Below are 25,287 nucleotides of genomic sequence, written 5' to 3'. Positions count from 1 at the left end.
CCATGTCCCACGGCTTCGCGGAGAGTGCACCGCCTACCATCTGCATTTCCCATGCATCCAAAAGAACTGCGACAACATCCTCCGGGGCTGCACGCGGGGGGCCGCCGCAGTCACAAAGTGCAACCACGAAGATCGCCCGCGTCACACAGCGCGGGCTGTTTAGACTAGTGTCCGCGTACACAAACGCACACGCGCCCTCCGGCGTTTCCCAGAAACAGAGCCCGAGCCAAGAGATTCAGAAGGCAGAATGCGCGCAGTCGCCGTCGCGTTCCTTCGTGGCGCTTCACAGGATCTTCGTGCGACAATTCGGTGGCGCCATCGGCGGCGTTGTACGAGATAGAATCCGCAGACGCATGTCTCGACGGTCTCCAAGCACCCAAGCCAAGCACGATAGGGAAGCGGGTGGGGTGCGTACCGGCGCACTGTAGCTCATGCGAAGGCTTCTCATATGTCTGTGCTGCGCATCGTTGAGAAGCGGAGCCCAGCGAAAGCCAAGAGCGGGCATTGCTAATACCAAGAGTCTCGCTGTCGAGAACAAGCGTAGACGACGGCAGAGGAGCACGAACGAGCGATCCGAGCCGAGAATGTAGCAGCGAAGGTTGGGAAGCGTTCGTTCGCGGACATCCGGTCACTCAGCGCTCGAGACGGAAGCCCGGGCCGGGAAGACTTCGTCCGAAAATAGGTGGACGATATCGGTCGAAACGGCATAAACGCTAGCCTGGTCTGCCGATATATCAAAAGAAGAGCCGCTATGTTCGTCTCCTCACACACGTCTCTTCTACCGCCTCCACTTCGCTCGGCCTCCCAGCACGCGCCGCTCGCGAGCGGTATAAAGACCGCCGGGTCTCTCCCCAGGGTGTTGGTTCGCCACACACGTACTGTGCCCTCTCTCCCAGCTCGACTCGTCAAGATACCGAGTCTGCTGTCGTCATGCCGTCCGCCGCTTTCCTAGTTTACTCAGGCATTATGCCACTTCTCAAGACGTATTTATCTCTAACTTCTCACTTTTGTTCACATCAAAGGGTACTCAACTGTGTGTCGCAGATTCTTTACGATCATCGCCGGCTATGCCGCCGCAAAGATGGGCATGTTCCCTCCGGCCGCCTCTCGTGGTACCTCTCATATCACCATGAACATGGCCCTCCCTGCGCTCATCTTCGCGAACGTCGTTCCTGCCTTCACGCCCTCGAACATATCAGCTTTGGGGCCTTTGTTTTTGATCGCGTTCACGTATCAGGCTATCGGTTTCCTAAGCGGCTTGATCATTCGTGAAGTATGCTACGTTCCCCGCAACTTCTGGCAAGGTGTAATTGTTATGACTGGTATGAGCAACTGGGGAAACCTTCGTAAGTATATATCCCTAGTCAGCCAAGACTTACCTTTAAATGACGTCCCTGCTACTCATCCAGCGACTGCGGTCGTCCTCTCCATCACGCAACAGGCTCCCTTCAACCCAGCCACCGATCCCGCTCGTGAGTACCTCGCGATCCCGCAAATTTTTCGCTCCTGGTCGCTGACGCTTCGCTAAACTTTAGTGGGCGTTTCTTACGTGTCTATATTCATCGTGTCCTACCACCTCGTGTTCTGGATGGGCGGTGCGGCCCATTCCCTATCATGGGACTTCCGACCCGGCGTCCCGCAAGGCGAAGCAGCGGAGGTCCGCGTATCCTGGAAAGAGAAGCCCATTGGCTCGCTAATTACGCGCTACATCCTCCGCCAGGAGCCCCCGAACTCCTTCGCCGCAGCGGCGATCGAGGCCGACAAGACCAAGGATATCGAGGAATCTTTCTCCGAAAAGGAGAAGAACGCAGGGACCGACGGTGCCATCCCGGTCTCTGAGCTGCGCCGGTCTGAAGGCATCGACGACACCGCAGAGTCCGACCCCGACGTCCAGCTCGCGCGCAGGACGTCTCGAATCTCCACCGCTTCAGTTCCGATGCCACATCGCCGACCATCCCTGTCCGCGGCCGCGGCGCCCTCCGCGATCCCTTCTGCTCCCCCGCCCTCCCCCGCCCAGTCTGCACGCGACCTCGAGACGCAGAGCATAGCGCAGCGCAGCGAGACCCTGCACACCCCGACGCTTCCCCAGAAGATCGTGCGTGTGTTCAGGCCCCTCGGTGCGATCGTTACCCCCGTCACATGCACACTCGCCGTGTCGCTGCCCATCGCGCTCGTCCAGCCGCTCAAGGCGCTGTTCGTCGACGTCTCTGCCACTGGCGGGCCGAGCTTCAAGGGCCCTGACGGCCGTCCCCCGCTGGCGTTCATGATCGACACCGGTGCGTCTTCCCCCTGTCTATTTTCTCGGGCAACACGGAGCTGATCAACCCGCTACTTAGCCAACTTCATGGGCGGGATCACCGTGCCCCTCGCGCTCGTCCTCCTCGGCGCAAGCTTCGCACGCATCAAGCTGCCCCGCCCGCTCTCGCGCCTGCCCATCATGGCCATGTTCCTCTCCACCTTCGCGAAGATGATCATGCTCCCCGTGATCGGCATCTTCCTCGTTCAGGCGATGACCGGGGCCGGCTTGGTCCAGAAGGACGAGAAGGCCTTGCGGTTCGTCATGATGTTCTTGAGCGGGACGCCGACCGCTGTCAAGTGCGCTCTATCCAATCCTATGTGTGGCTCATGGAATGGGACTGACATGCTCGGGACGACAGCCAGCTGATCGTCGCTTCGCTCTACGCGCCGGACGGGAATGTCGATAATCTCTCGGTAAGCATAGATCGCTCATTATGTTTACTGTGCATCCCTGCCAACCGCTTACGGCTTTATAACAGGCATGCTTACTCGTCCAATGTAAGCATCCACTGTCAGTGAACGCGACGTAATACAAAGCTAATCCGTGTTTCCAGACATCTTCATGTTCATCGCTTCTTCGTACGTCTCTCTCGCTTCCGTTTTGGTGTCAATATGGAGCTGACAGTGGCGGGATCTCTCTAGGGCTCTTACAGCTGTCGCGCTTCTCCTGCTGTAGCCAACTGACTGCGGCCTATCCATGCATGACGCTCACGGACATCTTCTACGGCATCTACTGCATGTCATCTATTCCGGCTTCCTGGGACGACCCTTCCTCCGGTCTTCTCATGCTTTCCCTCCTACTAAGCCTCGAGAGTCGTACTCTCCTCGGCTGGCACGATGGTCCACTACTTTGGCTTTAGATCTCCTTGCACTTAGACACGATCGGCACTGGGGGCATCCATGCCCATGACCTTCCTCACGCTTACCTCCACGTTGGCATTCTCGCGCCTTCATGCTCATTGTTCTGACTGCACGTCATTCCTGTATCAATTAGACGCACCGCATGCTCTCGCCCGCCCGCAGCAATCACATAGACCAATCACATAGACATAGACTTCTTTCACACACACGTTTGTTTGCTTCCCCTCGAGCTCGTCTTCACCCTCGTGTTCTTAGTATACGGTCAACATCGCTACTGGAAAGAGGTGAAGCCTTTACCTTGGCGTGGGTGTGCGAGTGGCTAAGAGACCTCTCAGTGGTAAACCTGCGCCCACGCGCTGCTGTGGAGCACATGATATGCAAAACGCCACAAAACCCAAGAGCTTCCATAGCAACCTTATTATATAGTTTTATCTTGGTGCGACAACGTGCAGCTACTGCCAAGAACCCGAGCACGTTCCCTCCCCCTAGAGACTGGGAACACCAAGAGACTGAGTGCCGATCGCACTCAGAGCTTGCGCTCGATGAAGCTTTCGATGGCACCGGCGGGGTTAAGCGGGTACTCCTTGAGCACGACCTCGTCCCCTTGGACGAACGTGTTCGGCTGCACGAAAATTTTGCGCGGCTACAGGCACCGACCGCGAGGAGCAACACGTCAGCACCGGACACAAATCGCCTCCGTGCACCAAAGGTAGCGCTGCTCCGAACAGGGGCGGCTAAGGGAGATGAGACAGAGAGAACGACGTACCAGCTTCTTTTTCAGCACAAGGTCCCGGAGCTCGCCCTCCCAGCCCGGCAGGGGTGTCGTGAGCTCCGTGTAGTACTCGCGCGCCCCAGGACCGTCCGCGGTGCTCTTCCTGACCTGGATGTTGACAAGGAGCCTGCCCACGGCATCCCTGCCCTCCTTCAGTACCATCTCGCGGTCGACGCGCACGTACGCGTTCTCGAGCGTCCCGTCCGCAGCGCGGACCTCCTCTAGGCGTGCAATGCCCGACTTGATCAGGTGCTGGGTGATGCCCAGGCTGGCCTGCCATATCAACATCATCAGCGTGCATCTATGGGAGCGCGGGGACGCACCGGGCCTGCATGTGCGCCTGGCCGTGCTTCTTGTTGACGGGGTCGTAGAACTCGAGGGCACGGACGCCGGCGCGGGCGGTAAGGAGGAAGGTGATGTACTGGATGTCGTCGATGTCTTGCTGGTCTGTGTATTTGAAGATGTTGAGGATGTCCCTGTTGCTGCTCACTGCCGATCCAGGTCATCGTCGATATGAACGCCACTGGACGACAGATGTCACTTACGGTATAGGCCTACAGTGTCAGCGCGGCATTCCTCCATGGACGAGGCTACCTCTCCCAGCACGGTGCCCCAGCTCTGCCCAGGCTTGTACCAGGAGGTGCTATTTGTAGATATCAACAACTAGCTCGTCGAATGCTCGCTCAACGACATACATGGGCTTGCCAGTGAGAGGGTTGATGACCTTCTCAGGGTCGAAGTTCTTCGTGCCATCCGCGGTCTCATTGAAGAGCTTACCGGTTCCATGGCCGAGGAGCTCGTGGTTCGCGACGAGAAGCTCGAAAGCACGCGAGTCCCATTTATTGAAGAGCTCGACGTCGTCGGGGTGGATGAAGGTCAGCTCCTCATCTGCATTCCTGGTGAGCATCGGAAGATACGGGGCAGGAATGATCTAGAACTGACTGGGTGCCTTGGCTGCCAGGATGTTCTACCAGACAATTCAAGGTCGACCAAACAAACCTACTAAAGCACATTGACTCACGGCCAATGACACGTTCTTGAACCCATGTGCCTCCCGAATCTCATAGTAGTTTGGGATCTAGAAACAAGCAGGTCAGCCTACAGTCCACAACAGCTTGATCCAGGCACTCACATTGATACCCGCAGGGATACCTCCCGTAGCAAACGTCAACACCTCCAGTGCCGTGAAGTCCGGCTTGCGGAAGACATCGACCTCGAAGTCCTTGCCCCACGGCAAGACCTTGATCAGCTCGGGGGCATCGTTCACGAGCTTCTCGTACTTCGCGCTCAGGGTCTTGTCGACGATCGCAGTGAAGCCTTCCCACTCAGCACGGCCACCATAGGGGTCGACGTAAGTCTCGATGAAGCCGATGTAGCTCTCGACGACGGGACCGACATCCCGTACCCAGTGTTCGGAACCCTTGATGTGGGCCTCAATAGAACCGGTCCTGAATCTGTATGGGTTCGCCACATTATAAGAATGGTCCACTTCAGAAGCGAGACGGGCGACCTACGACTCGATGTACTTCTCAAGGAAGCCGACTTGGTGGTCGTTAGCAGCGTACTTCTTCGCCTGATATAGTCGGCGCCTTCAGTCTGCGTTTTTGTGGAGATATGCTCTTGTGAGGAAAGCTTACCTCTTCCAGCGCGTCCGCGGCCTTCTTTAGGGCATCGGAGAAGTCGCCATACTCGATGCTCAGCTTCGCGTGCCTCTCGCCAATCTTGAACTCATGAACCTCCTTGGGCTTAGTCTCCGCGGACGCGATGAGGAGCGCGAACGTATCAGGGCTATCCTTCCGTACACTGCACACGACCACGCTCAGTCTCCCCCTTCCAGGTCCAAATGTTGGATCGATCTGACAACTCACCGAGTGTTCAAAACGGAGAGGCTGAGCTTCTCGGCCGCGGCCTGGATAGCAGCAACTTCCTCGTCAGTCGGCGGCTCCCCGAGGTAGTAGTTCGAGATGTGTCCAAGCGAACGCTTGCCGATGGAGTTGCTCGGCTCGGGGTCGAGCTGATAGATGGGACCCTTGAGTTCGTTCCACAGGGGCACCGCGTTGGCCGCGTTGGCGGACTTCTCTACTACGGCGGCGAACTTGTCTTCTGGGATCCGCGGGACGATCTTGGTGAAGCCAAATGACTTGTAGTTCACAAGGTTGCTTAGGACCTAACGAGCACCACCACTCAGCTTCCCACCCATACTCCTCCCTTGACTCCGCCATACGAGGAGATGAACAAGTGGCGCACCTGACCAGTGTACTGAAGCAGGTCATCGAATTCATCGGCTGAGACACCGCTCTTTTGTTGCAACGCCTCCAAGTCCACGAGCTTCCCGTTCTCGCTGAACGTCAAGATGAGCAAGTCGTAGAGCTTCTCCGCTTGTGGGGTCCATTGGCCCTGAATGATCCGTGCGCCCGCCCAAGAGGCTTGGCCGATGTAGTGCGCGTATTTCTTTTCCTTCGGGCTGCATAGAACATGGGTTCGTGAGCATTGAGCGTACTGACGCATCATGCATAGTACGGAGCACACCTGAGGAGCTCAAAGGACTTGGCGACATTGAGACTGCAATAAGGCGCGGCCTTGTCCGCTAGGAAGCGTTCCGCTGCAGCGAGCTTGGTCATCGTACTCGAGAGGCTCCTAGTCTGTCCGTAGTGGAGGAAGTCGTCTTTCGGGAGAGCAGCACGAGTCGCACGTAGGTGTGATGGTGCTGCTTGCAGTAATGTGAGGACCGGAGGAGAGCGAGGCTTGCACCATCTCGAGCTCTGGATTGCGCGTACACCACGCAACTCTCCGAGCTGGACAGCAGATAATCGCATCTCTATCCTCGATCGCGATCGCTCTCGCGGCCAGCCTCTGTACCCATCCTCGGCTACTTCCCTCGGCAAGCACCGACGTCACTTGCCCCGTGATCCGGGGTAAATCAAGATACCTGTGTTTCACGCACGGGTTCCTGAACCTCGGGCTTGGTCCACGACGGTAGGACGCTGAAGCATAGTCTGGCTTTCTTCAAAAAGCGTCATTCTAATCCAACGTGTTGATACGAATCCTATTGCAGAGGACATAGAGTACAGATGATGGTGCGAGATATGCGAGCATGCATAAGGTATACACAATGCAGATATGGTAAACAACATGAGCCACAGGCATGTGATGAAGAACAGGGAGAGGGGGAAGAGGGGGAGGAGTCAATGGTGGAGAATACATAGTCTAATACGAAGGCGAAAGCAAGGTTAGATATAGACATTCAAACAAACAGGCGATGCAAAGAATATATCCAAGACAGCAACAGTCAATGAATCGCACAAGCTTCGCACGACAGAAATGTCCACTGACGTTGCTGGCGACCCGAAGTGTATACCACATAGAGTTATAGACAGAAATAAACAACTCACTCATAGAATGTAGCCAGAAGGTGGTAATGGGTATTGGGGAGATCACGGATGCTGAAGTGCTCACCGACTGTTGGTTCTACAACGTCGTCTCAAGACGGGCGGTAGCGGCGCGGATCAGAGCTGTGACACAGGCGCGGCATGCGATTGGGGCCTGATAAACAGACTATCAACGCCCTGGCCAAGACATGCTCTCCTTGTCAGGGGAGCTCGGCTCCTCCGTCTCGCCCAGAGGCACCCCGTCGGCATCCAAATCCAACCCCGGCTCCCCGCTAGGAGTGCTCACAGCAAACGGGGGCTGCAACTCCAGGCCCAAACGAGGCTCACGAGTCGAGACTGATATCGACAACGGCATCGACATCGACAACGGTCGTAACTGGCTCGAGTTGCGGCTAAGAGTAGGTAATGGCGGCAGTGCAAAAACCGGCGAGAGTGGTGGCGGATCGCGCTCGCCTGCGGGTAACAGAGGTAGCGGAGCAGGGACGGGCTGCGGCGACGCCGTCCACCTATATCCGTAGTCGAATATAGGTGACGCCGGTCGAGTGTTAATACGGCGTTGCTCTGGTGGCGCCGGGGCAACTGCAGTGGGGAATGGGAGGTCGCACGCTGGGGAAGCGGTCACGCGGTCCGCGAAGAAAGTGTAATATGAAGGTGAGGGAGCACGCAAGGCCCCCATAGAGGAACGGGAATGGCGCGCAGGGGGACGGGGGTTCCAGTAACTCGGGCCGAACGGGCGAATGGGTCTTGATGAGGAAGACGAAGGCGGATTGCTTGGGGTAGGGGAGAATATGCTCTCGGACGCAGCTTGGCAGGGCACGTACCGGGTTCCGAGCGTGTTTCCGCTATGAAGCCAAGGTTAGAGTTGCGGGAGATCGAAGGGGAAGCAAGCAATAACGCACCATACGGCACAGCCAATGCCTTCTCGTATACATCCACAGGCGCTCTTCAGCATCTTGTCCATCGCAGCATGGTCGCAATACGCTGGGTCCAATCCCACGACGGTCTCGGCGGCGACTTCCTTCGCCAACCAAACACCGCGGGGACGCTGGGGATACGCGCGCACATGCACAATCGCGCCACACCCATTGGTCTTGCGCACAGACTTGCCCTGCGCTCGCGAAGAGGACTGTCGAGAGGAAGACGAGAGATCAGGTAGAAGTGAAGGCTCCCAGCGTGTTGGCTCGTTTTGCTCGTGCTCCTCTATCCTGGCATCCTCGCCACCACAGTAAAGTGTGAACGCCTGCCCAGCCTGCGTGCTCTCACTCAAGATCTCCACCGCCTGCATGCCCTCCGCTCCCCGACTAGGTGGCGGCCGTATGTTGCCGTCCCAGCCTCGCGATACCACTCCGGCGGTGTAAGTGTACTCGTCTGCGCCCACACCATCTGCGTTCGGTTCCGGGCTAGGAGTCCGAGAGGGTTCGATGATGATAGGCCGCACGGGAGGAGCGTACGAGCTGGGGCCGGGGTTGTCGCCGAGGGGTGCTCGTCCGGTACCGCCGGCGTTATGGTCGAGACGCATAGCCCCGCGCCTGCGGAGGCGAGAAGCCTCGCCAGTGCGCACGAGGTCGGCGAGGACGATAGAATCGTCTGCATCAGTCATTTGGGGTCCTGCGGGGACCATGGTGGACCGGCGGCGGGGGACGAGAGACGGGCGAGTATTGTGGTCCGAATGGCGTCGGTAGACTTGTGGCATGGGTTGTCGTAGACGTCGGTGTCAGATATCGTCAAGAGGCGTATGTGCGGTGTCGTTAAGTATAGAGCGTGAGCTGTTGCGGAGAGAAGTCGTATGAAAGGGAGGCGTATGAGGGGCTGTCCTGTCGAGCCGCAAGAATAGGTGGGAGAGGGGAAAAGGTCTGAGCGGTGCGGAGGGCCAGCGCTGCAACAACTGTGGCGTGGTCGGCGTGAGGTCGGCTTATGTAATCCCCGCGACTCTGTCTTGCGCAAGTGCATTCAGCAGGCCCGACGTCGCACAAGGTTCCTTGGATCGGAACAATTGTCATGCAACTTCTCATACGACAGTCGAGCAAGATATCGACGATGGCTCTGTCCAGTGCCGTCTAGAACAGACGATTCTCATGCCTCCTTCACGTAACTCTGGGTGCATGAGGACGCCAGGACTTACATATACCTAGCGTCAGCCGGCATCCTCATGCGACCTGAGGTCATGGGCAAATAAGACTCCGGCCTTCAAACCTTCATACCACCAGCGAACAATCATAGCATGGTGGAAGCGCGTGGCACGGTGACTAAACGATTCCAACGCCAACGTTGCCCAGGCAGATCAACAAGCACGTCACCTGCCAGAAATATCGCCAGACACATGACATGTGAGTGGACGACAAGCCCAGAAGACGCGTACGGAAAGCATGCGTGCGCAATTAGATCCACCACCAAGATAGGCAACCCAGTATATACATGACGCAAAGTCCGGGCATCTACCAGTCCACACTGGCAACGGCGGGTCCACGATGAAATCATTTCGACGCTCATAGCTTTGCACGGAACGCTCGCCGCCCACCCCGCCGTCTCCCACTGCGCTTCACATCCGCTCGACGCCGCGAAGGGTCTGCCAGGCTAGCCGGCTTCGGGGTCTTGTCTGGGTCGATACCCTCCGCAACCTCGGCTTCTCGGAAGATGGGGTCATGACGGAGCGCGTATGCGATCCGCTGCTCCATCGTGGGCTGATCCGGCGCGAAGGGCTTGAAGTCAGGCTCTTGTCCATAGCCGATCGAAGCTGCGTGGATGAGAATCGCCCTATACGTCGCGGTAGATGAAGGGTTCATGAGACGGTGGTACTAGAGAAGGCGAAGAATCAACACGGGAAACGCACGCTGTCAAGCCAAATACCGGCTTCGTCCCGCCGGCCTCCCTGCCGGTGAGGAAGGTGTGCATGCGGACTTTACCCGGCATCGTATTCGAGTTGTAGTCGATGTAGGTGTGGTACTTCATTTCGAGCATCTCCGGCTCGGTTGCAAAGGGCGGGTCTGAATGTAGAAAGCTCTTGAGCGGATGAGAGAACAGCGAGGCGACCTCGGCCTGATTCAATATCGGCTACGTAGCAATGAAGTTAGCGCAGTGCGAGCATGATTCGGAGGATCGGGGCGAACGCGTAGCGTGTTATCCAGAATTAATACGACGACTCTGCGGGGCAGAAATGAGTTGAGCGATCGAAGAGATGAACCCGAACTTACGGCGTAACGATAAGCCTGTTTCCCGCGAGGAAGGGCTCGAGGACGCATAACAATGGTACCTTGGTATAGTCTAAAGGCAGGCCAATCTGCGAATATGAGCGTCATGCACCGGTCCGATTCTAAGAGACCATACCTCCTCAAACGCCTCTCGTCTCTGCCAGAGACATGAGTCAATTTCGGTCCGGAGAGCCTCTTGCGTATACAACCGGACCTACCGCTGTCGCTTCATGACTCTTGTCTCGAGGCTCCCACTTGCCACCAGGTAGCGCGGTGTCCCCGGCGTATGTTCGTAAGTGTGACGCCCGTCTACCATGTGGTTACTCATGTACGTCCCAGGGGTTGAGCTAAGGCGGCTGCGCTTACCTACTTAGAAGGACGTATATGTCGCCCATCCTCCCGATGAAAAGCGCCACCAACACGGCCGCGCTCCTCGATTTCGGATACCTGATGCGCGACTTCGGAGCTCGGTACGCGGCCAGGTTCTGTATACATCTATCTCATGCAATGATTTCCAGCTAACTGCTGATGCGAAAGGGTGGGACACACGTTCGTGATTCCGGCGTGAGTTGAGGGATGGAAGCCTTGTTCAGGTCGAAAGGAGGTCGGTGGAACTGCGAAAGCTTCACAGGGCCCTTTCCGTCCGATGAGTGCATCTGGTTCGTCAGTTATTCCTTTGTTCTCGCGTTCCGTATCCACAAATCTGTTCTCCTCGAGATTGATGTGGAACGGTGCCGGTTTGGGTGGTATGGCTTGACAGCAAAGTGGGACCTACAGCACGGAACGCCCGTTACGGAAGCGGGGATGTGGCGTTGCAGACCGGTTGCATCCATGCGGGGTAAAGCCGGTTAGACGCTGGAGGGCATGATGTCACCCCACGCAGGAAGAGCTATGTAGTAGCTGCGCGCGCAGCCTCTTCGCGTACGGACTCCGAGGGACCAAGGCTCCCAACGGCGCTATGGGACTGAGACGGAGGATTAGAAGCATCAGGCATCGCAGGAGGCGGGTCGACCGCACTGCTAGGCCCTGGATACTCGAATCGGTCCGACCTCAGCAACGCGATGCGACACCATCGAGCGTAATTGGTGATACATGTCATTCACTGGTCGTGTGCAAGTGCGACAACAATATAGCATCTACAGCATAATTACAGAGAGTGATGTGCAAGCAAACCATAACAGGAAGAGTTATGATAACCGGAGGTGTGAGACCGAGAAGTACACAGGCAGCGAACGAGAATTCCTTGCCGAGTTCCAAATGCATACTGATACAGTGAAGAAAAGTAAGGGATCCAGGACTGATGTACGTGCATAGGACCCATGGCATTTGGTGTCCAGCGGCAAAAGCCGCCTTAGAATTGAGGCGGTGGGGAGCGACGGCCGACACTCGTCCACGAGACTTCGCTCTCGTGCTGAGAGCCCACTTCAAATGGATCGTCATCGAGGCGGCTATTCCTAGTCGACGGGCTGAACATCCCAGAACGGGGCGACAACACGTCAAATCCATCGTCCGAGTCCACCGTGAAGTCCGATGAGATGCTAGGCGACCCCATACGTGGAGAGCCAATCAGTGCGCCAGGAGAATACGATGGGGATGTGTACTCGGGACTGTGTCGCGCCTCCACAGAGTGAATATCCGAGAAGGGCGAGCCAGGGTTTAAGAGTGGGTCGGTGTACGCAGGCGCAGGGTCGGCTTCTGAAATGGTCGAGCGGTCGAGGGGGGTGTTGTACGAAGACGGGAGGGCAAGTGATGCGCCCAGGTCTGGGGATAGCTGCCTCGAAGATACGGGAGAGTGCTCGGATAAGGTCGACGTCGGGGTCATGGCACGAGACGACGACAGGGAGTAATTAGATACGGGAGTGGGAAGTCTCGGGGACATTAACCTATGCGATCGCGTGGACGGTTGAGGCTCAAACAGGCTGATGTGAGGACGAGTGGGGCTGTTGTCGGCAGATGGGGCGCTCGTCCGGATCGACTGCCCTCCAGGAGAAGGGGGAGAAGACGTATCGGCGATGACATGAGTCGGGGTCATTATGGGATACGCGATGGTGTGCGACTATGCCCAGGAAGGGATGATTCAGAAGAAGCGCAGTAGCTACATGCCGATATGCAACGCACCTCCTCGAGAGCCCCCGCCGTCGTCCTGCGTCGCAGCGTTGATGAGCCGACAGCGTTTCTCCATTCATCCCGTTCTCGAGCTGCGAGCTGTTCCAGCTCGATAGAAGCGTCGTCCGCACGCTGCCTATCTTCTGCGGATCTGCGCGTTGTGTTCTCGTCGCCGTGCTCGTTCACGGGCTGAGAGAGGACAGGGCCTTGTCGCTGCCTCCTCCTCTGCCTACGCCCCTCCACGTAGCTTTCCGCCCATGCCTCAAGCTTCGGTGCAATGAGCGGCTCGTATACGAACTGAGAAAAGGTTTCGTTGAGATTCTCGGGGTACGATGCAGGGATGGTGGCGTTCGTCGACATAACGATATACGCTTACCTGGTGGAGGGCGACAACAGCGACAGCAGCAGCAGCAATGTACACAGCTGGGCCTGGCATCGCAACGTGAGAGGGGACGATGGAGGGTGATAGCGAGAAACGTCCCGTCCTTGGCCGTGTATACAAGTATCTCTGTTACGACATTGCCGCCCATCACCGGATGGCACGTGCCGAAACTCCGGATACACAAAGCGATGCTGCTCAACAACTTGTTTCTGATCTGCGACGATCTCTTCCTCCTAACTTTTGCAATAAGTCATCGCATTCTGAATGCCGGCAGTCGTAGGCCACTGGATGGTTCGAGACCTTGGGTACGCGGTTATCTATCCCCCGAGGTCCTGTTCATGTGCAACTAGTCTTTGCCGGAGTGTAGGGAGTGCATGTTTCTCACAGATCGCTGAACCTGTGCTATTCATGTATGCCTCTAAGCTACAACATACTAGCCGCAGATTGGTCCTGATTTTGAACATCGAAGCAAAGTGATCGACGTTCGGACATAATCAAAGCAACGCAGCTGAACCACACTGCATAAACTGAGGCTTCTATTACGACTTCGGTCAGACGACCATCTCTAATACTCATATTCGGTCAATCTGCTCGAATTTGTACCTGCGTGTCGAACTATTGCCAGAACTACTCCGAAGGTGATGCATTGAGGACCCATGCGATCATATCAGACGCAGTCCAATGGACGACGAACGTGTATCAAATCTCAATCGACCTGACCCACGGCGCTGCCTAATTTCAGAAACATGACGGGAGGGAAGACACATATGTGCAATAGGGTATATTTGACAGAACCTGGGCCACGAAACTGAGGCTCGAAGTGGCGCTGAGATCGCTCGAGATCATGCTCCACTTGACCTCGAGAGAACGCTGCTGCAGAATGATTTGTTTCCGAGAAGAGACTTGTTTATGTGGTGAGTTCCCATGATGGAAGGTAGTGTATGGGGTCCTCTCTCTTCAGTGCCACGCACCGCGGGATGCCTGCGCGATGCGTGGTACGTCCAGCCCCCAGGGTATCCGGGGCACCACCGTACCAGAAAATTTGACACACACTCGCTCGAAGCGTATATCCGCACGCTCCACTTTACTCAGAATACTTGCGTCTGTGTCTCGAGCGAACGTCAGATAGCCCAAGAAATTTCGCCCTGGGCTCCCTCAAATATACCCTAATGTAAAAATCAAAGCGACCTCGCAATGTCAGGCCTTCTCAACGAACGTGCTTGCGCACTGCATGTGGTCGTAGCAGGGCGCTTGAGAAGGCTCGCTATTACAGGAACACTTCGGTGAGGGAAAACTCCTCTTCCTCCGCACTTGCTTGCATCCCATGTCGCTACCTACGCTCGTTATATACCAGTCATGACGAAATCTCCCAGCGCACATATCGACCAGCTCCCGTTCTTAGTCGACACCAAATCTCCAGCTCTGCGACACAGACCAACGGGCGCTACACGTGCCGACATATTCCGCGCGCGACCAGCGGTCATGGCGCTTCTAAGCCTTATCACGCTCACATACATCTGTTACGCCTACGCAAGTCTCTCTCCATCGACTGTCTATAGAAACAGCCTAGATGTCGACCAAGAAGTACCCTCGCTGGGTGTGCCACGGAGTGTACAGCAGAGCTGGGTGATGTATTCGCCATACTATCCCTCAGAGCCGTATGTGCCGCCTCCAGAAGGCTGTAGCCTCGATCAGGTGCGTCGAGTTCTATCTCTACTTCCTCTTCGTGTCATGCCCCTATCCCCTTCCAAATCCTGTTTTATCTGTACGGACATACATGGTGCGCTTGTGTATAGGCAGAGTCTCTGCTGACGTGGTATCGCGTGCTTCTAGGTGAACATTGTAAGTGGACTTTCCCAGAGTGATTGGAGCGATAGTCGAATCTTGGTCAAACCTGACTTGTTCGCAGTTGCAACGACATGGGGCACGATACCCCACATCTGGCGCTGCTACACGTATTGTAGCTGCTATCGGAAAGCTGCAATCAGTAGAGAGTTTCACCGATCCGCTTCTCGCTTTCCTAAAGAACTACTCCTACGACCTCGGTCATGACGACCTTGTTCCATACGGAGCTGCGCAGTAAGGATCCTGTCTTCGGCTGTGCTTGTAATGGCTCAACGGTCCTAGGTCCTTCCAAGCCGGCGAGCAAGCCTTCGAGCGGTACGCGTGGCTACTGAGCGAGGCAAACCAGCCTTTCGTCAGGGCGTCCAGTGCTCCACGTGTGGTTGACTCCGCTACTAACTGGACAGCCGGTATGTCCGGCCTGGTCTTCTCAGAATAAATCAAGTCTAACTTGTCCACTGGAGGTTTCGCCGCGGCTAGTTCTCACCATTACAAACCCATACTCTCTGTGATCCTCTCGGAAGCCGTATGCTTTCCATCTTAAGTCCTCGTTGAGGTCAGGCTTTAACTTAGATTACCGTAGGGCAACGATACTCTGGATGACAACATGTGCGCCGCCGCGGGCAGCTCCGATGCAGAAGATAACCTGTGGCTCTCCACTTTCGCTCCGCCGATGACTGCACGCCTGAACGCCGGCGCCCCAGGGGCCAACCTCACCGACACGGACACTTACAACATCCTCAGTATGTGCGCCTTCGACACGATCTCACACGAGACGCGTAGCCCGTTCTGCGCAATATTCGAAGAACTCGCCGGCCCCGCAGCGTTCTCGTACTACGGCGACCTCGACAAGTACTATGGCACGGGCTACGGCCAGCTGCTGGGCCCCGTCCAGGGCGTGGGATACATCAACGAGCTCATCGCAAGGCTGGCGGGGAAGCCAGTGCAGGACCACACGCAGACGAACGCGACATTGGACGGGAACCCGGAGACGTTTCCGCTGAACAGGACGCTATACGCGGACTTCTCGCACGACAACCAGATGGTCGCGATCTTCGCGGCGATGGGGCTGTTCAAGCAGAGCGCGCCCCTAGATCCGACGAAGCCGGATCCGAACAGGACGTGGCGAGTGCAGAAGATGGTGCCGTTCTCGGGACGGATGGTCACAGAGCGGCTGTCGTGCCGGGGGACGCCGAGCGTGCGGATATTAGTGAACGATGCAGTGATGCCGTCAGAGTTTTGCGGTGCGAACGCGGATAGGGTATGTACGCTTGACGCGTTCGTGCAGAGTCAGTCGTATGCGCGGAATAATGGAGAGGGGGATTGGGCGAAGTGCTTCGCATAGTGGGCGCCGGCGTCCAAGATGTCCCACCCTCATTTCAGAAAACAGAATGCTATCACGGGTTCTCATCCAGGGTACAGCCTCGTACAATGTAGACGCATGAACAGTGGATAGTCTGACCATCCGATCACCGTTCAGGTAATGAAGGCTCCTTCGAGCGCTCATATCTAGATGCTCAACTGCCGTCCAGCTATGTCTCCACCGCTTTGAAGAACATGGTCACTAGTCTGTTAAATGAATAGGATCACATGAGCTAGTCTACTCACCCTTACGAATAAGTCTTACTCACACTGCACAGTGATCCTATCCTCCACGCTCGCATTCTCTTCGGGCGCAGTAGAAGACGCGTTGAACTGAAGTGTCCTCTGATTCGTCCCAGCAAGTACGATTGTGTCTGAGAACCGTTCGAGCAATGACTGACGAGAGTTCAGTCTGGGGATGAAGATATATAAGCTCTAGATTCTAAGGGAAGTGATGAAGGAATGTAGTACGCAGCCAGAAGCGACACAGTATACACTATCCCAATCGAGATAGCTGTCAATTATCATGGTGACTCTGTGCGGACTGGCATACCTCTGGAGCCAGGTATTGCTATCCCAAGAAAAGTGAAGACCTCGGGGCGAATGAAACCCTGTACGTAACCATCAGCAAACATGGCTGAGGTTCTCAGGGGAATCAACAGTCACGTATAGGCACAGTAGATTCACGATTCTGAAAAAACAAGGTCGGTCACTCATGGAATACATGGGATGGGCAGGGACACTGCTCCACGATCGTCCTTACCCAGTCAGCAATCCTGAAAGGCCTTCGATTACCATCTAATTCATCTGCCTGCCAGAATGCTTCACTCACCGGTATTCATGGAATACAGGATCACGACTTCGAGGACGTTATCAGTTCTACTCGCCAGTAGCGTCGTCCGTCAGTGGATTAATGACCAGACACCCTTTTGATTGGATTTACCGTTTGATACCAGTTCGACTACGCCGCAACGCGCAGACAAGTACTCCCGTCACTATGGCATCGGACGCTGCTCCAAGAGCCGTACTCGTTGAAATCAGCCACTTCCGCCGAGAGCGCAATGTGAGAAGATGTTGCAGACGTAAAGTGAGCGGAGGACGCGAACAGTGTGGTGATCCGACCAAGCAGAGTGAAGGAATCTGTATGAATATCAGAAGCGTGCCCATAATTCTCGTAAACGATACTGACGCCTCTGCAGTTGCTGCTAAAGGAAGTAGCCCACGTTTCAACTTGGTATTTTTGTTGAGACATGAGAGACCGACCTATGAAGAACCCTGCCTTGGCTGTGAGAAACATACTTGATACTGTTGACTATGAGGAGAGACTGGCCTAGTTCTAAGACAAATAATCCCATCTGATATTTTTAACCAGATGTGTTTCGAGGTACAACTCCGAGGAAGACTTACTGCTATGGCCACCGATCTTCGGAAGTTGCCCCCCACTATACATGATAGTAATAAGGCGAAGAACGTCAGTGTGCATGCAAATGAGACAACGTACGAACATAGGCACGATGAGCGAAGAAACTACAGGCGTATGTAAGTTGCGCTATCTGTGTGCTATTGTAGAAGTCCTTGGGGGGACGTCAACTACCTCTGGGTAACGATAAAGGAACAACCCTGGTAATATGACAGGTAGGTTGATTGAAGAGATCCATTGAAACTGGGTAACTGAGGGCTTACCGCCACTAGCGGGAGAAGCTTGCATATTGACAGTGAACAGAAATACACTTTGATATCTGCAAATAGAGCTACTCACATCAATGGACCTATGAAATCATGATGCTTCAGCACTTATCCTCGGCAAGTGGACGACGGGAATTCACCATATACGATTATACAGCACTTCAGGAATCCAATAGTCGGTGATGAGATAGTGGTAACTTCCGGAAAGCGTGGTTGTGAGTCTCCGGTTCCTAGGATTACTGATGCTGTCCGTACTTACCACGAATACACGGTTAGCGCTGCAAAGAGAGTCTCCATCACACTGAGTTTGATTAGATGCAGTTGTACGATAATTTCATTCGTCTTACAGTGCCAGGGAGACCTGAAACGAGCTGCATCAGATCACTATAGTGGGGCCAAGCTGATGACATACATACCAGAGCTTTGACTTTCAACGGATCTTGAGGGTAAATCTCGGCATATGTAAACGACTGGTGTAGAATGAGACCGTAAAGGCTGACTCAGTCGGACCAACATCATGTGAGCGACACAAGAACAGAGCAGGTCACTCAAGTATGAATACTCACACCAGTCCGATAGAAGTACCAATCAACAGGGGCCCCATTGCGCCTTCCATGGTCTTGCCCAAGCGGTTCGCTGAAAAGAGTGGGAGACCTCAGGATGGTCCTTAATGGCGAGGCGTCAGCCTTTAATGGGAGAACACATCGTGTTTGTGATGGCTTCTATCTGACGTGTTGACATGGGACTGTTCGATTGGGTGGGGCGCCAGGGGCGGTCTGATGAAGCTGAGCCTCATCGGACTGAGAAATCAATACTGACCGCAGTGTAGTGTCAGATTGTGTTAGGTGGCTCTTAGGAGACTTTTATCACTCCTCTGATGACGAGACTTTTATCACTCCTCTGATGACGATGATGTTGGTCAGCTCTCTTGCCCAGACTGCACTGCTGAAAGCTACAAGCTGGATTTGAGGGTGACAATGAACGTCAGCGTCGATGTAGGTTCTTTTGTGCTACAGCTGGCGATACATGCCCTGATACTAACCAAATGACGTCCGACAGAAGCAGAAAAGCTACAGACTTCGGCACCCGTCTACGGGTAGTCATCTAGAGGTCTTGAACTCGTCAACATACCCGTGACAGATGCGATGCAGCTTCCACAACGGGAGCTTTAACGAACCGCATGCTGGACGTGATGGCCAACGCTAGATCAGATGACATCGATTAAGGTTGAGTCTTGAAAGAATGAACCCGCGGACACGTCCGAAAATAGAGGCACGACCGGTGTACCATGGCACCTTGGAAGCTGAGATTTTCATGAAATTCCAACGCCGGTGCAAGATGAGGTTCCGGCCTCCAGTAGGGTAGACGCGTCGCCAAGCGCAGACAGCCATAGTGTGAGTACGGCGGCCCCGGCGACCGCAGGAGGAAGCGAGCCCATGTCACAAGAGGCACACAGAGAGAGGAGTACTAGTAGTGGTCTCGAATTTCGTGACCTCCCAACTCGGAGAACACGAGGCGGGCCGCAAGGGCAAGTTCACCAATTGCCACCTTAAGCCCTGACTCCTGCCCACTATGTCGATTCTCAGCGTCCTTCGACCCACTTAGGGGCATATTCAGTGGCACTGACCTATCGGCGAGAAAAGGTTGCATTATGCTTACTTACCGAAGCTAGGTCGATGTTTGCAAAGAGCAGCCTGAAGACTATGGATGACCCAGGAACATCAGAGGAGGGCAAATAATAGCATACACCCAGTACCACCCAAAAGCAGTGAGAAGTCCGCGATGCGCCTGCGGAGGTATGGTAGCGGATAAGTACGATAAAAACTCAATCATGAGAGCGTACCAACAACGGCGGGCCGGATCAACAACAACCAAATCCGTGTCTTCCAACAGCACATAGCACTCAGAACACCAACACAACCTCTCGAGTCTACCCGCGACTCCGATGCCAGCCGGAGCCGAATCTCTGGCGCGTTTCTCGAAACCCACCGAACCAAGCACCCGACGCGGACACGAACGCGCTCAGACATCGGGCTTGAAGCTCCAGATCTCCATCACCATTTTCCCCGCCTTCTTGCACAGGATCGCACACGTCTCGCGCGTGTACGCCACCTTCCATACGCTCTCGCCCGGCTCGCACAGGTCGCGCACGAAGCTGCACTGCGGATCGCCTTCCCCTCCCGTACTCCTACTACCGAGGGAAGGCGAGGGCGGGGGCTGCTCGAACTTGTACAGGCGGACGCGGCCGTCGTTGCCGGAGGTGACGAGGAAGCGGTCGTCGAGCTGGAGGCCGGAGACGGACGAGTCGTGCGCGGCGAGCCGCTGCACGACGGAGAACGCAGCGCCTCTGAGCGAGAACGTGATCACGCGCCCGTCCGAGCCGCCCGTGGCGAGCATCGTTGGCGTGAGCTGGAGCTGGCAGACGAGCGCGGTGTGCCCTTGAAGGAGTGCCAGGCAAGCGCTACAGAAGGGAGCCGGTGAGCGCGCATACATGGAGGTGGACGGAAAGCAGCGCACCCAGTCGACGCGTCCCACACCCTCACAGTGGTATCCAGGCCCCCGCTCGCGATGCGCACCCCGTCGAACGCGACCGTGTAGATCTGGTGGAAATGCCCCCTGAGGACATGCAAGCACGCGCCGGTGTCGACGTCCCACACGCGACACGTGCAGTCGTAGCTCCCGCTGACGACGCGCGAACCGCACGCATCCAGGCAGCGCACGCTCTGCGTGTGGCCCTCGAGCACGCGCAAGAGGCGCCCACGCTGGACGTCCCACACGCGCAGCGTCCGGTCGCGCGAACCGGACACTGCGATCGGGCGCCCGTGGAGGACTTTGAGGCAGCGGATCGTTGAGGTGTGCCCGCGAAGGATGTAGATACAATACCTGTGGATACGCCAGATCCGTTTCGTTAGGGGTGTGAGGATAACGCGTGAGGGACAGACTTACCCAGACTTCACGTCCCATACGCGCAGCTCTTTGTCGCAGCCGCCGCTGACGACCAGCGCGTTGGGCTGGCCCCACCCGTCCGACGCGCCCCCGGGGTAGCTTGGCTTGCCAAATGGATGCGACTCCTCCGCTCTGGTGTCGGCAAACGGATCCGGGCTGGCGCCGCGCGATGACGTCCAACCATCCTCGCCTTGATCGAGCCCCAGCGCATATTTCAGTATCGGGGGCACCATGGCGTCTTGCGGGACGCCCGCGACAAGGGAGTCGCCCGCGTTCGCACTCAGAGGCACGTCCGCGGTCGCGGGCTCTCCGCCCGCGGAGATGAGGGATACGGCCCACACCCCAGCCTCGTGGCCGACGAGCGTGCGGGAGAGCACGCCGGTGCGCGCGCTGAATATGTGTATGCGGCTGTTGGCAAGGCCGACGACGACCCATGAGGAGTCGATGGCGATCGATGTTGGGATGGCGGGGTTCTGGACTTGTCCTTGGCCGTTGTTGGGGGCATTCATGTCCTGGGCGATGGGGGGATGTAGTGGGGCGCGGTGGATACGCAGTAGTCGCCCCCGTTGTAGCCAGTTCGATGCTGTTTCGTCATCCAGGTTCAACGCCGCACCTACAGCTGAAGAAAGGAAGAGGGAACTCACTTCGGAGGTGCTCATATATGAAGTATTTCCGATATGGGAACGCGGCAGAGGTGGGTGGCGAGAGTTGAAGTCCTGAAGCTAGAGAGTGTGTGCTCCTCACGGTGTCAAAGTCTGACTCCATGGACAAATGTCTCGAATGCCTTCTCCCACCGTCCGAGCGTTGCTCCGCCTTGAAACTCTTTACCGCGTCGGCGTCGCGCGAGAACCCGTGACGTATGCACAGGGTCTTCCATAAGTAGTCGTCCTTGAGCAGCTCGTTCCAATATCGACTAACTCGCGCGGCGCGCGCAAGGGTGCGCGGGTCGTCTACGAAGCCAAGGATATGCAGAGAGACCTCGGGAGGGAGCGCGCGCAGGAAGTCGCGCTTGAGCAGGGGCGCGATAGTGGTGGAGAGGAATAGCAGTTCAGAGGGAGTGCATTCTTGGATTAGCGCGTAGAGGTGCTGCCTTCGCGAGGCAGGAGAAAGACCAGCAAAGTGAGAGACATGAGAGACGACTGAAGGATGTACAGACTGGAAGGATGCTTGTCCTGGTGGCGGGGAGGGTGCGGGTGTCGGAGGAGGAACAATGGGCATGTAGAAGGTACTGGAGGATGCTTGAGGGTGCGAGGAAGTCATGGTGAAAGGGGGAGGCAGACAGATGCAGTATAACTTAGGTGTGCTGAGCTTACAACAGGATACAAGAGGTGAGGAGAACGGGTGTTGTACAGCTGGCAAGAGTTCGGCGTCCCTCGACCGGTAGAAGTCCCTTGTTGCGGCGTAAAGTGATGTGGCTGCTGGGTAGACGCAGATCAAGAAGTAGTAGGGCAGAGGGAGGCGTTATGGGTGCCTTGAGAGGATTATGCTGAGGACGACGGGCGTGGTGAGCAGGACGGGAGAACAAGACACACGCGCGGACACCCACCGATCAGGCTATTTGTCAATTAAGGTTTGTGACCGCGCTGGCGTCCTCCAGCGTTCCGCGGCGTCCGTGACGGTCCAGCACGGGCACTATGTGGTCTCCTCAAAGCCAGGTGGAAGGAGGCAGCAGATATGATGTCGAGGGCGAGTGTCGGGGCGAAACGACGAGCAGGGCAGCACGACGCAGATCGTAATCTGGGGCAAGCGGGGCAAGCTCGGCAAACTAAAAGAGGAGAACCCAAGGTCGTCAGCCGCAGATGTGTAGAGGACGTCAGCCTACGAGCGGCCACTCGTTGACGTCGAGGCTGAGGGTCGGAGCAGTGGAGAGAGTGGCTTGCGAGTGGTGCGGGTTGCACGCAATGAGCAGTTGGTAATAGCGAGCCAGGCAGCGGAGCCTGCTCATTAATGCGCGCTCTTGAAAGCTTCCGCCAGCGGTCCGAGAGCCGGAGCGCAAGTCGATCCTCGTCGCGCGCCCCGACTCTTGTCTCCTGCCAACGGCGCCGCCTTCCTCCTTCGTATTTGTCGCTGGATCCGGTTCATCGTGGGTGAAGAACTTGTCGACGGGATTCAGCGTGAGTTTGATGATGTCCTGATTCGACATGCATATAGCCCGGAGGCGGTTGTACGGATGGTCAGCAAGCAGCCGGATGGCAAAAATCATCCGTTTTCGTGATACCACTGAGCGTGTGGGTGAATAGATCAAAGACGAAGAGCAAGGACTCAGGAGAACCTAGGGCTTGTGCCTCTCAACGTGCCGTCAGCAGTACTGGGGTCTTGACTCGAACTCCGCACCCTGTCAGGCCGTTACTAGTTGGGACGACGTGCCTCGTTACCCCGATTTCAGGAACTATTCTCACCTTCTAGCTTTGCTACTAGCTCCGTAAGGGTATATGCTCAGTCTGCTTCCCCACGGCCCACATCGTATATGAGACTTGCCTGAGTATGAACTCACAACGCTTGCATGACTGCTACACAGGCGAGTACTGCTGAGGGTCCAGGGGGTATAATGCAAAAATTTATCTGTCGCACTCCAAACTTGCGACAGCTGTGGCATCATACTGACGTGCAGAGTCGAGGCTCTATAGTGATAAGGATGTCTGGCGACGTTCCTCGGTCAGTGAGTTGTACTCTTACAGCACCCCCATTCCTCGAATCCTGCTCACAATCAGTTCTTATACAGCTCCTCCGCCTCGTGCCCGCCAGGGACACTCTATTCGAACCGCTCGGCAGCTGCGCGTCTCTACGGGGCTCGGTCAAGCAATGCGTCTACCATAACCAACCTAACCTTGCGGGATGGTGGCGTCTGGCCCGCACGCCTTCCAAGTAGGAAAAATCCACAGCCGCTTCCCGCGGACGACAGCCGACACGTCCGGACGCGCTTCCCTGGACTTCTCGGTCCTCGGCTTTAATCCTGTACAATCAGCGTGCGGCCGAGTAGCGGAGGCACAACCTAGGGTGTCTGGTGCTGTTTACCTTCCCGTGCGGGAAGGTTGGTTACATTTGAGTGACGCCGCAGATAGTCGCGTGTGCTGTGTGGCGGTACGTAGGTTGGAACGTGGTTCCCTTGCTGGCGTTCGCGGGAAGGACTACTTCTCTTGGCTGCTCTGTCTTCGGCGGCGGTTAATTCAGTACGCGCGGACTGTAAATGCGGCTGCGACTCAATGGCGAAGCAGGATGCGATGTCTGGAGCACGAGGTGCGATGGTCTCTTTTTGCGCCGGCTTGCGGCCGTTAACGTCGATGGACCTTTCCAGAGGACGTCGAGGAAATGGGATCGGTTGCTGGGGTGGTTCGTCGTTCCCAGCACTGCCTGTGCAGCCATTCGGCCCTTTGCACTTTTACGAGGCCGAAAGTGGAGGCCGGCGTCGGGGCGCATTTCATCTGTTTCACCTTTGGTAGAACAGTCTGCTTTCTTGATGGCGACAGCTACCACTGACAAGCGGCCGCATACACTGAAGCACGATCGACGTCAACTGAGTCGCCTACAAGGAGGCCGCCTCGAGAACGCCCTCCATCCACCGTAGACTAGGTACGCTGGCTGCATCGTGCGTCCGTGAACGTGGCTGACTTCTTTGATAAATCTTCCTCGTGTTTTGTTCCCCATAGAATGGGCTCTCCTGCGGCGTCGGATGCGAGGGCTTTGGAGCAGACGATGAGAGGTGAGTGACGTCGCCGAGTATGGTTCGAGGCGTAAAAACGTCCAAATGTGCTCGCAATTTAACCAAACGACGGTGCCGCAGAGCTGGTGTGCGCCGTAACGCCGTCATGGTCTGTGCCTTGCTGGACTTAAGGCCGGCGCGCTCTTCAAGAGGCGGGGCTCGAGGCGGTCCATGTATCTGTCAAATCGCGGACTCAACGCAAGAGCCTGTCCTCCACCCAAATCCGCAACGCACTTTGCTCCATCGTGCGCTCATCGCCAAACACTGTCATACAGGGACGATCTATCTCGAGCGGTTCTCTACCTTGTGGATCTGCCGGCTGACGGTCTCCCGGATTGTACCCACACCGATCTCGCCCTCGTCTAGGTAGATGTGAGACGTAGCCTTATCAACCGATCACCACAGCTTCACCGCGAAGAACGGGAGGACGACGGCGGTGAGCAGATAGGCTGGCCTGGCTGCCTGTGACGTCCGCTAACGTTGCGCGGAACCCTAGTTACGGCCGGATGCCCCATGATGTCCCGACGTCGATGCGGCCGTCTTCGGAGAGTGTGACGCGCCAGGGATCCGCCACCGCTCGCGGCGTGGGCGATATTGAGCCAAGACAGGCGCACGAAGGCCGACAGCGGGTGCGAGCGCGTTGGCTCCGATGTCCCGGAGGCGACGCCCGTCATGGGAGGTGCTGTTATTTTCCCGGCCTCTATGATATTCCCTGGGCGTTGATGACCGGCCCCGTATTTGGAGGTGCGGGTGCC

The 25,287-nt window shown here is 56.3% G+C and overlaps 8 protein-coding genes across 8 annotated transcripts; 2 read left to right on the top strand and 6 right to left on the bottom strand.

Moving 5' to 3' along the window:
- The first annotated feature begins 882 nt into the window (after nucleotides 1-882).
- Nucleotides 883-3,341, top strand: DICSQDRAFT_104518 (auxin efflux carrier). Its single transcript, XM_007364863.1, has 9 exons — nucleotides 883-983; nucleotides 1,045-1,346; nucleotides 1,410-1,472; nucleotides 1,536-2,276; nucleotides 2,337-2,595; nucleotides 2,658-2,712; nucleotides 2,778-2,796; nucleotides 2,853-2,877; nucleotides 2,941-3,341. The coding sequence occupies exons 1-9, from the start codon at nucleotides 931-933 to the stop codon at nucleotides 2,972-2,974; spliced, it is 1,551 nt and encodes a 516-aa protein (XP_007364925.1). The 5' UTR covers nucleotides 883-930; the 3' UTR covers nucleotides 2,975-3,341.
- Nucleotides 3,342-3,557: 216 nt separating this feature from the next.
- On the bottom strand, nucleotides 3,558-6,742 carry DICSQDRAFT_104514 (aflatoxin-detoxifizyme). Its single transcript, XM_007364862.1, has 13 exons — nucleotides 6,461-6,742; nucleotides 6,179-6,395; nucleotides 5,800-6,098; nucleotides 5,569-5,734; nucleotides 5,446-5,504; nucleotides 5,064-5,385; nucleotides 4,953-5,009; nucleotides 4,874-4,898; nucleotides 4,627-4,819; nucleotides 4,477-4,574; nucleotides 4,255-4,420; nucleotides 3,926-4,199; nucleotides 3,558-3,802 (listed from the first exon to the last, which is right to left on the bottom strand). The coding sequence occupies exons 1-13, from the start codon at nucleotides 6,550-6,552 to the stop codon at nucleotides 3,686-3,688; spliced, it is 2,085 nt and encodes a 694-aa protein (XP_007364924.1). The 5' UTR covers nucleotides 6,553-6,742; the 3' UTR covers nucleotides 3,558-3,685.
- A 350-nt stretch (nucleotides 6,743-7,092) lies between these two features.
- On the bottom strand, nucleotides 7,093-9,022 carry DICSQDRAFT_180094 (uncharacterized protein). The gene is made up of 2 exons (XM_007364861.1): nucleotides 8,220-9,022; nucleotides 7,093-8,162 (listed from the first exon to the last, which is right to left on the bottom strand). The coding sequence occupies exons 1-2, from the start codon at nucleotides 9,011-9,013 to the stop codon at nucleotides 7,490-7,492; spliced, it is 1,467 nt and encodes a 488-aa protein (XP_007364923.1). The 5' UTR covers nucleotides 9,014-9,022; the 3' UTR covers nucleotides 7,093-7,489.
- A 784-nt stretch (nucleotides 9,023-9,806) lies between these two features.
- Nucleotides 9,807-11,244, bottom strand: DICSQDRAFT_104512 (uncharacterized protein; the record flags this gene model as incomplete). The annotated part of the gene is made up of 8 exons (XM_007364860.1): nucleotides 11,058-11,244; nucleotides 10,875-11,003; nucleotides 10,727-10,817; nucleotides 10,645-10,665; nucleotides 10,512-10,597; nucleotides 10,428-10,461; nucleotides 10,151-10,371; nucleotides 9,807-10,074 (listed from the first exon to the last, which is right to left on the bottom strand). Exons 1-8 carry the CDS (start codon nucleotides 11,162-11,164, stop codon nucleotides 9,807-9,809), a joined length of 957 nt encoding a protein of 318 aa, XP_007364922.1. The 5' UTR covers nucleotides 11,165-11,244.
- A 615-nt stretch (nucleotides 11,245-11,859) lies between these two features.
- On the bottom strand, nucleotides 11,860-12,974 carry DICSQDRAFT_169240 (uncharacterized protein; the record flags this gene model as incomplete). Its single annotated transcript, XM_007364859.1, has 2 exons — nucleotides 11,860-12,564; nucleotides 12,627-12,974. 2 exons carry the CDS (start codon nucleotides 12,972-12,974, stop codon nucleotides 11,860-11,862), a joined length of 1,053 nt encoding a protein of 350 aa, XP_007364921.1.
- A 1,365-nt stretch (nucleotides 12,975-14,339) lies between these two features.
- Nucleotides 14,340-16,297, top strand: DICSQDRAFT_135797 (phytase). The gene is made up of 6 exons (XM_007364858.1): nucleotides 14,340-14,691; nucleotides 14,830-14,838; nucleotides 14,906-15,075; nucleotides 15,124-15,248; nucleotides 15,303-15,364; nucleotides 15,422-16,297. Exons 1-6 carry the CDS (start codon nucleotides 14,479-14,481, stop codon nucleotides 16,181-16,183), a joined length of 1,341 nt encoding a protein of 446 aa, XP_007364920.1. The 5' UTR covers nucleotides 14,340-14,478; the 3' UTR covers nucleotides 16,184-16,297.
- A 3,320-nt stretch (nucleotides 16,298-19,617) lies between these two features.
- Nucleotides 19,618-22,050, bottom strand: DICSQDRAFT_104505 (WD40 repeat-like protein; the record flags this gene model as incomplete). The annotated part of the gene is made up of 4 exons (XM_007364857.1): nucleotides 19,618-20,347; nucleotides 20,404-20,769; nucleotides 20,833-21,415; nucleotides 21,477-22,050. 4 exons carry the CDS (start codon nucleotides 22,048-22,050, stop codon nucleotides 19,909-19,911), a joined length of 1,962 nt encoding a protein of 653 aa, XP_007364919.1. The 3' UTR covers nucleotides 19,618-19,908.
- A 427-nt stretch (nucleotides 22,051-22,477) lies between these two features.
- On the bottom strand, nucleotides 22,478-22,975 carry DICSQDRAFT_169237 (uncharacterized protein; the record flags this gene model as incomplete). Its single annotated transcript, XM_007364856.1, has 2 exons — nucleotides 22,478-22,597; nucleotides 22,655-22,975. The coding sequence occupies 2 exons, from the start codon at nucleotides 22,973-22,975 to the stop codon at nucleotides 22,478-22,480; spliced, it is 441 nt and encodes a 146-aa protein (XP_007364918.1).
- Nucleotides 22,976-25,287: the final 2,312 nt, after the last annotated feature.

The sequence above is a fragment of the Dichomitus squalens genome (assembly GCF_000275845.1).
Source record: "Dichomitus squalens LYAD-421 SS1 unplaced genomic scaffold DICSQscaffold_10, whole genome shotgun sequence".
NCBI lineage: Eukaryota > Fungi > Basidiomycota > Agaricomycetes > Polyporales > Polyporaceae > Dichomitus > Dichomitus squalens.
The sequence above is the reverse complement of the archived record's forward strand: the minus strand, read 5'-3'. Positions and strand labels throughout refer to the sequence as shown.

What these genes read in the sequence shown, in the direction of transcription:
- DICSQDRAFT_104518 (XM_007364863.1), top strand. Translation starts at nt 931, where the DNA reads ATGCCGTCCGCCGCTTTCCTAGTTTACTCAGGCATTATGCCACTTCTC. An exon ending in ATTATGCCACTTCTCAAGAC is followed by an intron (nt 984 to 1,044) that starts GTATTTATCTCT and finishes TGTGTGTCGCAG; the next exon opens with ATTCTTTACGATCATCGCCG. An exon ending in CCCAGCCACCGATCCCGCTC is followed by an intron (nt 1,473 to 1,535) that starts GTGAGTACCTCG and finishes GCTAAACTTTAG; the next exon opens with TGGGCGTTTCTTACGTGTCT.
- DICSQDRAFT_104514 (XM_007364862.1), bottom strand. Translation starts at nt 6,552, where the DNA reads ATGACCAAGCTCGCTGCAGCGGAACGCTTCCTAGCGGACAAGGCCGCG. An exon ending in CCTCTCACTGGCAAGCCCAT is followed by an intron (nt 4,575 to 4,626) that starts GTATGTCGTTGA and finishes ATCTACAAATAG; the next exon opens with CACCTCCTGGTACAAGCCTG. An exon ending in TGACACTGTAGGCCTATACC is followed by an intron (nt 4,421 to 4,476) that starts GTAAGTGACATC and finishes CTGGATCGGCAG; the next exon opens with TGAGCAGCAACAGGGACATC.
- DICSQDRAFT_180094 (XM_007364861.1), bottom strand. Translation starts at nt 9,013, where the DNA reads ATGCCACAAGTCTACCGACGCCATTCGGACCACAATACTCGCCCGTCT. An exon ending in GGCATTGGCTGTGCCGTATG is followed by an intron (nt 8,163 to 8,219) that starts GTGCGTTATTGC and finishes TTGGCTTCATAG; the next exon opens with CGGAAACACGCTCGGAACCC.
- DICSQDRAFT_135797 (XM_007364858.1), top strand. Translation starts at nt 14,479, where the DNA reads ATGGCGCTTCTAAGCCTTATCACGCTCACATACATCTGTTACGCCTAC. An exon ending in GTTCCATACGGAGCTGCGCA is followed by an intron (nt 15,076 to 15,123) that starts GTAAGGATCCTG and finishes CAACGGTCCTAG; the next exon opens with GTCCTTCCAAGCCGGCGAGC. An exon ending in CGCTACTAACTGGACAGCCG is followed by an intron (nt 15,249 to 15,302) that starts GTATGTCCGGCC and finishes TGTCCACTGGAG; the next exon opens with GTTTCGCCGCGGCTAGTTCT.